A 14,039-nucleotide genomic window follows, 5' to 3' on the forward strand; every position below is an offset into this window, starting at 1 on the left:
CTATTCAAAGCTGAAATAGAAGTTTGGGATATATAGCAAGTGCAGCAATTAAGCAAAACTGACTCCCGAGGCTTCAGAAATAATGCAGGGTACATGATGTAGGATTGTAAAGGGGGTATCATAAGTCCATGGATTATGCTGGGCCTACAAATGAATTTGCATTAGAAGTAAAGACTTTTGTATCTGATGCTTTCTGGGGTTGTCAGTAGGGATAATTGATGCTTAAGACGTAAAGACTTCTGTATCTAATGCTTAAAAATATGAACTACAGAATAAAATAGATGCCATTGACAATATACTATCATTACTGTTGCTCAAATTAAAGCATATTACTGCTAGGTTATCTCAAAGTATCAGAAAGAAAGAATTGTTTCAATGGCACTGGACTTTTCAGGTACACACAAGTGAATTTGAGCAATTGATGTTTACGCCGACTAATGTTATTTATCAGAAAATAAAATTTCAAAGCCTAAATTTTACAGAAAGAGTCTTGGCAGTGTATGATAGTATATATCCGTAATTAGCAAAATACGGCACTTATATCAATTTTCAAGGCATAACATAGCTTGAGAACAGAAGATTCTACCACACTTTTATTGTACAAATGCAATTAGATAGGACAAACTGAAATCTGTGTAGGTTGATGACCAAATAGCAGCCTCAGGACAAGCCATTAAGCGTTTACCCCTACATAAGAGAGAGAAAAAAAAAAAAAAGATTTTAGACACCTAATGCTTGAATCTATATAAATTATACTTTAGTTTTATTTCATTCATTTAGGTTAAAATCATGGTTATATCCCATTTGGATGAATGCTGAATAAATTACCTCTGTGACTCAGTTTCTAAGAAGCTTGTTTCTGATAGAACATAGCTTTGGGGCTACATCACTGATGTTCATCCGTTCCAGTGGCAATTCAACAGAACAAGCCACTCCAATGCCAACGATTGAAATCAAACATTCCATAATTCTGTTTGTTCTTATGCCCATTGGATCACGAGTATTATTTATGCTTCTTTCTATTTCACCTCTTTCTAGGATTATTGGGTCTAAAATCTCAGCCACTCCATCTGGCAATGCTGACTTAGCTAATTTGTGAAGGTTCAGATCCTCTTTGAACATGTCATTAGTGGGCCTCTTCCCTGTGAACATCTCCAACAACAAAATGCCATAACTATAGATATCACCATATGCTGACGCCTCACCTCCTTGTCCATATTCTGCAGTTCAGACATTGGACATTGTAAATGAAATTTCAGAAGGGATTTTGTGTATATTGTGTAACTATCAGAAGAACTCACAATTCATATGCATTTACACTTTGTTATAACATATTATTTAGGAAAATCAACTACACTTTGATGCTATGTATGAGGTTTAAATACTAGTAAAAAAAACATAGGAAGGACAACTACACTTACCTGGAGGAGCATACCCAATGGTACCTCTTAATCCAATAGAACTTGAATAAGTGGTCGAACCATTGAAATCCTTTAGAAGTAATTTTGCAAGTCCAAAGTCACTGACATGACCGGTCAGTTCATCATCCAGAAGAACATTACTTGGCTTCAGATCACAATGAACTATTGTAGTTTCACAGTGATGATGCAGATATTCAAGTGCAAAAGCAATATCAATGGCAATATTTAGTCTTTGAAGAAGATTTAAACTCTTTCGTGCCTCATGATGATTTCCATCAACTACCACGACTGGATGTAACCAATCCTCAAGGCTTCCATTAACCATGAACTCATAAACTAGAGCCTTGAAATCGTTGCCTTGGTAATCAATACTTGAACAAGCTGATATCACCTTCACAAGATTTCGATGTCTGATATTTTTCAACACTTCACATTCTGCAATGAAGCTTCTAGCTGCTTTGTGATGCTGAAGGTTGAGCACCTTAACAGCAATGGGTGGTCCACCTTCACCAAGAAGTCCTTTATATACAGATCCAAATCCACCAACACTGATCAAATTCAAAGAGGAGAAGCCATTGGTGGCATCAAGAAGAATTTGGTAAGACACTCTTGTAAGTGAATTTACTGAAGGGAGTGCAGGTGCCCGACTTTTCTTTCTTAATCTTAGAAGAAAAAACGAAAACATCATCAAAATTGCTCCCAAAAGCCCTGCTACAACAAGAATTATTAGCCTTGCTTTCGCACTTAATCTTCTATCGGTAGAAGTTTTCAAGCGGCAAGCAACCAAATGGAACTCGGGTATTCCTCCACAGAGATTTATATTTCCCATTACTGAAGTAGCACTTGCATTTCTGAAAACTCCTTCAATCGGCACAATGCCCTCAAAATTATTGAAAGATAAGTTTAAATTGAGCAGATAAACAAAGCTACCCAAGAACGTAGGAATTTGACCGGATAAATTATTGTGAGAAAGATCAAAAACTTGAAGACCCCTCAGTGCACTTAGAGATGAAGGAATGGACCCCTGGAAGAAATTGCCTTGCATGTTTAATGTTTCCAATCTGGCACAACTGCCAAGGCTGCTTGGAATTTCCCCTGATAGCAAATTCTGATCAACACGCAACTCACCAAGATTTTTCAAATTCCCAACCCCAAATGGAAGAGCACCCATCAAACTATTTTGAGACAGAGCAAGATAGATTGACAAGGAAGAGAGCCCAAATACTTGTGGAGGAATACTGCCAGTAAGATTATTGCTTGAAAGATCAAGCAATATCAGATTTCGGCATTCACCCAAACTTGATGGGATAATGCCTTGAAAATTATTCTGATACAATGTTAATTTTGTCAACAGTGTTAAATTACCTAGAGAATGAGGAATTTCCCCAGATAATTTGTTTTCACTCAGAAAAAGTATCTCCAGCTTTTGGAGCTTTCCAATAACAGCGGGGAGATTACCTGAGATTCTGTTATCTGCTACTGAAAGAGTTTTCAGGTTAACAAAATTACCTATCCCAGCAGGTATGCTTCCAAATATCATGTTGCTTTCTACTGCCAATGATTCAAGATTAGTTGACAAGTTGGCTATGCACCCAGGTAAAATGCCTCCAAAGTTATTAGCTTGCATATTTAAGAATTTCAAATTGGTGGCATTTATCAAAGAGCACAAGAACCTCAAGTCGCTGGTACCTGCACTTCCTAGGCTATTGCCGCCGAGGTGGAAAATCTGAAGTCTATGCAATTTTTCCAAGGAGGGCACTTCTCCTGTAAAGTTATTTCCTGGAAATTGAAGATATTCTAGTTTGGTGGCATTAGATATTGAGATTGGAATGGAACCACTAAATTGGTTGAAAGCAAAGGTAAGGACTTCAACGTTAGGAAGAGTGATGCCTATATTTGATGGAAGATGCCCTTGAATTTCATTTGATCCCACGTCAAAAATCATAACGGAAGAAAAATTAAAGAGTGAGGATGGGATTTCTCCAGAAAAGCTATTAACAGCTAGAAGAAAGTACCTGAGGTTTTTCAGTCCACCAAGGGTATAGGGAATAGTACCACCTATATTATTTCTGTTTAGATGAAATCTCTCCAGAGATGACAAGTTCCCAAAATTTGAGGGGATTGTTCCTGTTAGATTGTTACGATTGACTGCGAAGACTTGGAGCTTCAACAAAGAGCCAAGCGCACTCGGGATTTCTCCGACTACCTGGTTGAGACCTATATTGAATGAAATGAGATTAGAACATGCAGATATATTGGAAGGTATTTTGCCAACAATGAAGTTATTGTACAATATCAAATTTTCTAATCTGCGTAGATGGCCAATTTCTGAAGGTATTTCTTTGCTGAGGCTATTATTCTGGAGATCTAACACCCTTAGAAAGCTCAAATTTCCTATATGGGGTGATATAGAACCCTCAAGTTTCAAGGTAAATAGCTCTAACTTAACAACCCGCAGATGCCGACGACCGCAAGTAACGCTATGCCACTGGCAGAAGTGAGCGCTAGAATTCCATTGATGCAAAACCCCAAAAGGATCGTTAGTTATTTTGGCTTTGAAATGAAGAAGAGCTAGTCGATCCGTCTCATTTCCAGCTGCTGCTGCGACAGAGTTTGCCAAACATAGGACGCAAAAGAATAAGTGCAGGATGCAGAACAACGAGTACGGCAATCTTGAGCCCATTGGAGAGAGGGTTAATGTATCTTAATTCTTCACCAGCAATATTGCTTTTTGTTCAGGCGTACAAGTTAATCCTGAGTATGGGGGAACTTCATTGAATTAGTTTTTTGTCGGTTAGCCTTAAAAAAAAAAATCTAAATTATTTTATTATCAAGCCTTTTACACAATTAAAATTTAATTTAATGATTTTTAATTTTTATAATGTTGATTAAATTATATAATCACAAATATGTTTATAGCTCAAGAACATGGTGTCTCTGTCTGCACTAATTTTCTAATCACAAATGCAGCGTGTCGGGATCACCGCGTAACCAGCCATATCTAAAGCTAATTCCCCATCTTAAATTTATTTGATTGAATAAAATTGTAATAAATTATTAAAAATAAAATTATTGAAGTAAAATGAAATTTGAAAATAATTTTATTTTTAAGCTCAACGGAAATATTTTTTCAAACATAATTGACCTAAATTAAAATTCAAACTTCAAATCTTACATTAAAGTTTTTAATGACTTACCCGTAGAAAAAATGAATTTAATTTAAAATAAAAAAAAAATTATTTAAATTTTATATATAATTTAAATATTTTATTTTAAATTAATATAAAATAATAAATAAATATATTTACGAATAATTCAATATTAATACTTAAACTCTCGTACAGAAATTAAAATGGGTAATAAATTCATTCAATTGGTTACTGATTTCATATTTCCATTATTTTCATTCAAAGTTAATCGCTATATGAAAGAAACAAACTCTTGACAATCTTAGTTAATTTATTTAAAATGTTGATAATTATTTTTAGAGTCAATCAAGTCTTTATTGACTTCCTGATAATTACTCTTAAATCAAAACATTAAAAATTTGAGTTAAAGAGACCTAACATTTATTATGTGACTTACATGTGATGGATGGACGTTTAATTGATATTTATTTTTGTTATATAACTTAAGAGCTAAACTCTGTGTGACTTAATTCTATCAATAGAAGATAAATGATTGAAAACTACGTATTATTATTGTCATTCAGCATGTCTAGTGCTAAATTCATTATTTTTTTGCATGTCCATTGCTGGATCAGGCACTATATGACACAATGGCATTGGACATGCTAGACTTATATTTAACAAAGAACATATAGCGTCGAGTGTGAGTCTATAAAAGCAAATTTTTAATTCATAGGGGCTTAAATAGACTAATTAAATTAATAATAATTTATTTGAATCTAAGAAAAATTTTTAGGAGTTTAAAAGGATAAACTAAGCTAATAAATACCTATTTAACTCTAAGAGTAATTGTTAGGGACTTAAAAAAAATTATCTATATCAATAAGAACTTATTTGACTTTAAGAGTAATTATCAAGAACTTAAAAGGACTTTTTGCTTATGTTAAACTAGTTTTAGTCAAATTTCTAAAAAGAATTAATATAGAAAACAGAACTTAGTAGAATAATTCTGTGAGAAATCGATTTCAGAAGAAGAATCTTTCGGGAGCAATAAGCATTTAAATAACACTTTTCAAATGATTTCTTTATTTTTTATTTTTTTTTTAATGGATGGAACATAATTAAATTGAATTATATCTTCTTCCTCAATTGAAGAAAGAAGAGTGGTGATGTTACCTCACACGCCATTATCTTTTCTAAAGAATCAAATCAAATAAAATCAAATTAAATCCTCAATTGATTTTTCTAAAGAATCAAATCAAATTATTATTTAATATTTTGTATTTTGTCTTGATTTTATTTTAAATTTTTTATTTTTAAAATGTAAATATATAATTATTATTGTGAAAATTTAAACGTAAATCACCATAATTAAGTTATCCCTTAAACTACATAGAAAAATTATGTATTTTAAATTACATTATTATATATAAGTCAAACTTAACTCAGTTCACATGATAGAATTAGGATGGGGATTTATTTTGTGAATTTTTTATTAAAAAATTAATATCTCAATTTAAATTATATTATATTATATTAATATAAAATAATTATTAATTATTGAATGCGACGCTTTTACTTAATTGCATTATGAGGTGAAAATGTTGAGTAATCAATGACGCTAAAAATTTCTTTGGTCCCTCACTACATTATTTAGTCTCGAAGATCCAAACTTAACAAGCAGGTCCGATTCTAGTTAAAAATCAAAATCAGAATCAAATTTTGGATCTTTAATTTTTAAGAACCAAACTTAAAATTAAATTTTAGTTTTGGTTCTAGTTCAATTCTAACTAATTTCAGTATGGTTTTAGTTCTAGTTTTGATTTTATTTTGATTTCAATTTAAGTTCTAATTTCATTTCAAATTTTAATTTTTATACATAAAACTACAACATTTTGATGTTCATTTTAAAATGGAAAATATAATCCTAAATTTCTAATATGAAAACAACAATAAAAGTAATAATACTAACATTAAAAATAAAAATATTAATATCACAAATATATTCCTTAATTTTTTTTTTAATATTTGTGAATTAGGTAGTCTTTAACTAAAAAATACATATATAATTACTAGTTTTTCTAGTAACGTGGATTGCATGTTGTACTCATTGTTCATAACTCAACTAAGTTTTTATCCCAAAAATTTAGGATTTGCTATATGGATTTTCTTTTTCCACTCTAAACGATTTTGGATTAAGTCATCGAAAATGTGTAATACTTCTAAGTCATGTTGTATTACTCTCCTCTAAGTCAGTTTAAGTCTACCTCTATTTTTCTTTCTATCCTCTAACCTAATGTGCTCTACTTGTCTAACTGGAGCCTCTGTATGTTTACGCTTCACATGACCAAACCACCTCAATCTCCCTTCTCTCAACTTATCCTCAATTGACACCACTCCTACCTTTTCTCTAATACTCTCATTACGGACTTTATCTAGTCTAGTATGGCTACTCATCCACCTTAACATTCTCATCTTCGCAGCTGTTATCTTAGACACATACGACTCCTTCAGTGTCCAACACTCACTACCATATAACATGGCCGGTCGTATAGCTGTACGGTAAAATTTTTCTTTCAACTTATTAAAAATCTTTTGATCACATAAAACTCCCATGGCACGTCTCCATTTCAACTATCCGGCTTTAATCCTATGACTAATATCCTTCTTACATCCCCCATCTACTTGAAGGATTAAGCCAAGATATTTAAAGTGATTACTTTGGGGCAATACTACTCCATCCAAACTAACTCATTTCCTATCACCAGTTCGGCCTTCACAGAACTTGCAATGCATGTATTCTGTTTTTGTTTTACTTAACTCAAAGCCCTTTGACTCTAGAGTGCTTTTCCAAAGCTCTAGCTTTCTATTGACTCCTTCTCGTGTCTCATCTATCAGAACTATATCATCCGCAAACATCAAGTACCAAGGGATACTCTCTTGTATATGTTTCATCAATTCATCTAAAACTAATGTAAAAATGTAAGGGCTTACAACTGAATCTTAGTGTAATCTAACTGAAATAGGAAAATTTCTTGTGGCCCCTCCCACTGTGCGCACAATAGTAGTTGAGCCTTCATACATATTTTTCAACGCTTGTATGTACCTAATAGATACCATCTTTTGTTCTAACACTCTGCATAAGATATCTCTTGGAACACTGTCATAAGCCTTTTTCAAATCAATAAAAATCATGTGTAGATCTTTCTTCACATCTCTATATTTCTCCATCAAGCTTCTAATGAGAAAGATCGCTTCCATAGTTGAACGACCAGGCATAAAGCCAAATTGATTAAGAGAAATAGAAGTGTCCTCACGTAGTCGATATTCCACAACTCTCTCCCACAACTTCATAGTATGGCTCATGAGTTTAATTCCCCTATAGTTTGAGCAACTCTGTATATCTCTCTTATTTTTAAAAATAGGTACTAAAATACTCATCCTCCATTCATTAGGCATTTTATTTGAGTTTAGAATCTTATTAAACAATTCAGTTAACCATGCCACTCCCACATCTCCCAAACACTTCCACACTTCAATTGGTATTCCATCAGGTCCATAGGCTTTACCTACTTTCATTCTCTTAAGTGCTTCCTTTACTTCTAAAGATCTAATCCTTTTAGTATAATTCACATTCTTTTCTATTGCTATATAGTTTAAATTCCCGCTATTATCACTTTGACTATCATTAAAGAAATCATTAAAATAATTTCTCCATCTTTTTTTAATATCATTATCTTTCACCAACACTTTTCCTTCTTTATCCTCATCTCTATTCACATCTCATCGTTGTTCATACTTATCATTTTAATTTATTTTGGAATGAAAACACAATTTGCCCTTGTATTTTTTGGGAGGTCCTATTTGGTCCATTTTAGTCTAAAAATTTTTATTTATGTCCAATTTAGTCCAAGCACCCTAATTTGTGTTACACGCACTATTTATTAAATATTTATTTATTTATTTATATTAAAATGCTATTTTTTAATATATAATTAATTAAATTAAAATATAAAAATATTATTTTTATTATTCAATATTATTAATAAAAATGAAATATTAAAAAATTATTATTTTATATTTTCATATAATTAATTAAAATATAAATTATTGTAATTATACTTAATTAAATTGAAAATTAATAAAAATATCTTTTTATTTTCATATATTTAATTAAAATTAAAAATCATGATTGCAATAAATTTTTATTATTTAAATTAAAAAATTATTTTTTTTTATTTTCATGGTTTTAATTAAAATTAGAAAATAATATTGAATAAAATTAAAAATATAAAAATATTATTAATTAATATTAAAAAACAAGTAAAATACAAAAGTTAACTAATTATAATTCTTGAATTAACATTACAAAATAATTAACTATATTAAAAAAATTAAAAAATAATTAACTAAATAATTAATATTAAATCTTATAAAAAAAAACTCACGCGCCAAAAGTTATTGGCTAAATTGGACATCTCTAATAAATATATGGGGTAAATTGAGCTTTATTCTATTTTTTATATAAAATTTAAAAAAAAAAACCTCCATGCTATTTAAAGAATAAATCTTAAAATATTTTGAAGTCATTTAAATTTTCTTAAGATTAGTATATTATGTAAAAAAAAATTAAGATGCCTCTAAATTAATGAAAGCTATAAAACATACATTTATATATATAGTATTAATCTTACATTGACACTACAAAAATATATACAAACTTAACCACTCCATATTCTAGTAATATATATATAATACATGAATTTGGCATTAATTCTTCATTTATTGTATATTCTATATAATCACTAAGGCTTGGAAGAAGTAATTAGTTATAAAAAGAATAAAAGTGACTTAGTTTAAAATTATAATTTATAGAAAATATTTGTATATAGAATTATATCTATGTAATAACTCCTTTTGTAAATAATAAAGCTATATATTTTATTAATTTTATTAGATTCTATTAAAAACTAAAGATATTTATGTTTCATGTTTCATGTTTATACATGATATACTTATACCATTATATTATATTATATATACTAAATTTTATATGCACATTATAGTTAAAGATTATATAATTTAGGTATAGTTAAAAGATATATTATATGATATATTATGTATTAATAACTAAATTTAAAATTTAAATGTTAATTCAAGTATGATTTTTTAAGGAAATAATTACATAAAATTATTTTAAAAATTAAAAATCGAACCGGAACCGAAGAACCGAGAGCCGTACTGAATCGGAACCGAAACAATGAAGAACCAAACAGAAATTGTACCGAAATTTTGGTTCGATTCCGGTTCATAGGCAAATCCCGAACTGAACCAAAATCGAACATCTCTACTAAAAAGTACTAATGACAACTTTATATAAAATAGTAAGTATTAGCGATATAATGTCACTAAAGATAATTAGTGACGGATTTTCATTACTAATTTATGTTATTAATGATAAATATATGCCATTGTAGTAATAGATACATTTTTATTAGTATTTTTAAAAATAATATAAATCACGTAGATATTGCCAAATGTCTCTCTTTACACATTTATATATACTAGCTTTCTTTTTGACATGCACGTTATTTTATCTACTCTATAAACTTGTGATTTAAATTTTTTATATATAAGTTTTCTTATATAATATAATATATGAAAATTCTATTAAATTCATAATACAGTAGAGTTTTTTTTTTTAATTTTATTTATTTAATTTTATGAAAATCTTATTACTTAAAATATTTTATTTTTTATATCAAATTTATTATGTATTTCTTGTTAATATAGAAATATTATAAGTATTTGTAAATTATAGGAAAATTTGAAGAATTTATAATAATTTTATTAAATATAAAATTATTAATTTCTTTTTATTTAATTCCCATATTTGAAATAAAAGAATTTAGTCCATCAAATCAACTGTTATTAAAGGCAAAAAGCTTATTTTATCCTTTCAACTATTAGCAAAAATGTAAAAAGGCCCCTAAATTTTTTTTTTTTTTTTTGTCCAAAGAGGCCCCTCAACTATTTAAAATAGTCACATAAAACCAAAATGAACAGATATCAACTCAATGTGAACTAGAAGACCGACGGACATTCAACTCCAACTATCTGCTGTCATCTCTTCAAATGAAAAAGGCTTACGTAAAAAGTCATGAGGGTTCATTATCTCCTTTCAACAACTCCATTTCTAAGCTTAATTGGAGAGTCTTCTAGAAGAAAAATGGTTGATGAGCTTTGGAACATGGCAAAGTTATCATTAGTAAAAGAAACCCTAAACTTACTCAAAAGGATAAGGCATTGAAGTTTTTCAAGTAAAAGGAAAAAAATTTGAAAATAACGGCAAACTGCTGAGAAGGATGTGAGCTATAGAATATGCCTAAACCATGTACTCCCATCTCTTACTAGTACCATGAGACATATATATGATGCAAATCAATATAGGGGAGGACTAGCATACAAGAAATGTGAAGCAACTTACATATGCATTACGAGAAATGCAGTGGTTGTGTGTGGAATGATAAAGGTAGTAAAGCATTCTGATTTTTGGAATAAATCATGTTTTTTTTTTTTTTTTTTTTTTTTGAGCGCAGGATAATGACCATCACCTACAATCATTTGTTTCCTTTACCTAAGATTATGAATTTCTTGTAGTTTAGTAGAGAATTTCTTCTTTAAGGGAGTAATGTTTTGTCTTGGAACTGTATCTGGAGAACAAAATGAATCTTCAAGCCTCTTTTCACCATTGGGAGATTGAAAACCCAAAGAGTTTTCTCTAGTTGTGACCTCACATAATGCAAAATGGAGAAAAATCGCCAAAGATAATATTGGGGATGCAAACAGAAAGTTTGGCAACTGTTTCAACTGAAAATATTTAAAGAAACTAACGTTCAAAAAGTGACTCTAAATGTAATTGTATTACACAAGTATTTTGGATTTGCACCAAGGCCTCATTTCATCTAGGTCACATCCATGACAAATATTGTAGCAGCCATATGCTCGAAAAGCAGCAAAGGGAAGAGAAGTACATGCACAGCGGAATGCTCTTGTAATTAAAAAAAAAATAAAAATAACTTTACGGCCAAAAAAGCTTGTTTTTTCAAGAATGCATAATGATAAACTTAATGCATTGTTTGCACCAGCTATTCAGTGGTACAACCCTTCAAGCAAAAATAGAAAATACAAATGGTTCTGGCTATTGTGTACCTGATATAATTAAGATCTTGATAGTGTGTTTTTTTTAGTGTTTTTAAATTGTTGATGGACTCCTCTTAGAGAATACATCATCTCCTTTAGGTGTTCATATGATTATTTTTTAGTCTCAACCCTATGCACTAGTGAGGTGATAAGAATGTATTTTGCAATATCCTTTTCATGAGCTAATAGGGTTTGTCAATGAGAATGAACTTACATGTTTTATTATCATGCAATGGGTTCAACTCTATTTACTTGTATCCTTGGCCTTGGGATGAGGACGTGATAAAGTGAAATTCTAATATTCCCAGATTCTTAGAATGGAGCAGCAGATAATCATCAAAGTACTGCTGTCTTCTCCGAGGGAAATTCCATATCTAGTATCAACTGTTTGACATTCTAAGTTCAGAGACATTCACTGTTGATGCACAATATGCTAATGTAAGTGAACTGCAATGAATGATATTGGACCTTCGTTAATTTTGGGGTAACATGTGCCATTTTAAATAGTTAAGGGGCCTCTGTGAACCAAAAAAAAAAAAGGATTTTTTTTTATATTTTACTAATAATTAGAGGGTTAAAATGGCCTTTTGCCGTTATTAAATTATTGGACTACTAGCCCAGTGCATGTTCATTCATACATGCTTTGATTCAAAATAATTTTATATGAATTTTGATTCTCTTATAAAAAAAATTATATAAATTTGATAGACATGAGTTTTCAAAGTTGCTAAGTATATGTTTTTTTGTTATTATAAAAGAAAGCCTAATCACAAAAATTACGAATCTTTATATGAATGCCAAATTACTAAAAAAGGAAAAAAAATCAGAAGTTTAGTTTTTTTTCAAATTTATTTTATTCTTTTAATTTTATTAATTTTAACTCAAATTATTAATATTAATAACAATTTTAATTTTTTAATATAATAAAACACAAAGGAGTAGAATAATAAGTGCGGATTAGAGCTGTGCACGATTCTTGGAGGTTCCGAACAGAATTGAAATTATTTTGATATTTTGATTTGATTTTTATTCTTCATTAAAAATCAAATCAAAACCATACCAAGCTGGAATTAAATCAAGAACTGAATTTATATATATGTTTTTCTATTATTTTTTAGATTTATTATATATTTTTAATATAATTATATATATTTATATACGTATATATAATGATAGACTAAATACAATCTATTATTATTTTACATTTCTTTATACTTTCTTAATAATTTTAGTTATAAATACATTAAATTGCTTTATAATTTTTAATTATAAATGTACTATTATAGTATATATGTTAATTCATAATTATATTTATATCTTATACTTAAATATTACATAATTAATAAATAGTTAAAATATATATTATATGATATATTTATATTATTATATTATATAATATATTTAATCTTAAATTATATATACACTTTATAGCTATGGATTATATAATTTAGGAATGGTTACAAGATATATTATATGATATATCACGTATTAATAATCTAATTCAAAATTTAAATGTTAATTCAAATATGACTTTTTAAGAAAATAATTACATAAAATTATTTCAAAAACTGATAACAGAACCAGAACTGTACCAAATCAAATTAAAACTGAAGAACCAAGAGTTGTATTTAATCAAAACCAAAACAACAAAGAATCGAATGAAAACTGTACCAAAATTTTGATTCAATTTCGGTACTTAGGCAGACTCGGAACTAAATCAAACTAGAATCGCACACTTCTAATGTGAGCTAATCAATGAGATCGCGTATCCATCTTGTTTTTCATCATAAAAATATCAAATATCAATCTCTGAATAGGTAAAAACTTAACTCAAAACCTCCATCACTTTTTATATCTTAATAGTGGAGAAAAACTAACGAGATTACTCCCTAATTGGCTTTAATTTACTTATTAGGTTAGACTTAAATGTATGCATATCAAACCTATAAATTAATTTTAATAAAAAAATAAATATAATTTTCACTATTTATCAATTATTATAATAAAATATTATTTCTTAAAATTTTCCTTTCTATAAGTTAATATTTTTAATTTTTTATTTATAAAAAAATAATAAAAAATATTTAAAAAAATAAAGAAAATATTTTATAATTGTAAACATTTTAATTAAAAGAGTAAAAATAAATATTTTCCTTTGCTAATTGATACGTATATATACATTTTTATTTCTCTTCACTAAATGAGTTGAAATTATTATTAATATAAAAATTATCAAGTTGTGTTGTTTCAAAGTATTTAGAGATGTCCAAATAGTCAGTTTGATTTT

At 28.8% G+C, this 14,039-nt stretch overlaps 1 protein-coding gene and 1 pseudogene across 1 annotated transcript; both read right to left on the bottom strand.

The window, feature by feature from the left end:
• Positions 1–395: 395 nt before the first annotated feature.
• LOC110661592 (probable LRR receptor-like serine/threonine-protein kinase At3g47570) lies at positions 396–4,142 on the bottom strand. The gene is made up of 3 exons (XM_058135661.1): positions 1,422–4,142; positions 829–1,220; positions 396–687 (listed from the first exon to the last, which is right to left on the bottom strand). The coding sequence occupies exons 1-2, from the start codon at positions 4,102–4,104 to the stop codon at positions 838–840; spliced, it is 3,066 nt and encodes a 1,021-aa protein (XP_057991644.1). The 5' UTR covers positions 4,105–4,142; the 3' UTR covers positions 396–687; positions 829–837.
• Positions 4,143–10,865: 6,723 nt separating this feature from the next.
• LOC131172922 (uncharacterized) lies at positions 10,866–12,124 on the bottom strand (annotated as a pseudogene).
• Positions 12,125–14,039: the final 1,915 nt, after the last annotated feature.

This window comes from Hevea brasiliensis, chromosome 14 (assembly GCF_030052815.1).
Source record: "Hevea brasiliensis isolate MT/VB/25A 57/8 chromosome 14, ASM3005281v1, whole genome shotgun sequence".
Lineage (NCBI taxonomy): Eukaryota > Viridiplantae > Streptophyta > Magnoliopsida > Malpighiales > Euphorbiaceae > Hevea > Hevea brasiliensis.

Excerpts from the sequence above, each read along its gene's own strand:
- LOC110661592 (XM_058135661.1), bottom strand. The coding sequence starts at position 4,104 with ATGGGCTCAAGATTGCCGTACTCGTTGTTCTGCATCCTGCACTTATTC. Across the intron at positions 1,221-1,421 it reads CATTGGGTATGCTCCTCCAG|AATATGGACAAGGAGGTGAG; the intron begins GTAAGTGTAGTT and ends TCTGAACTGCAG.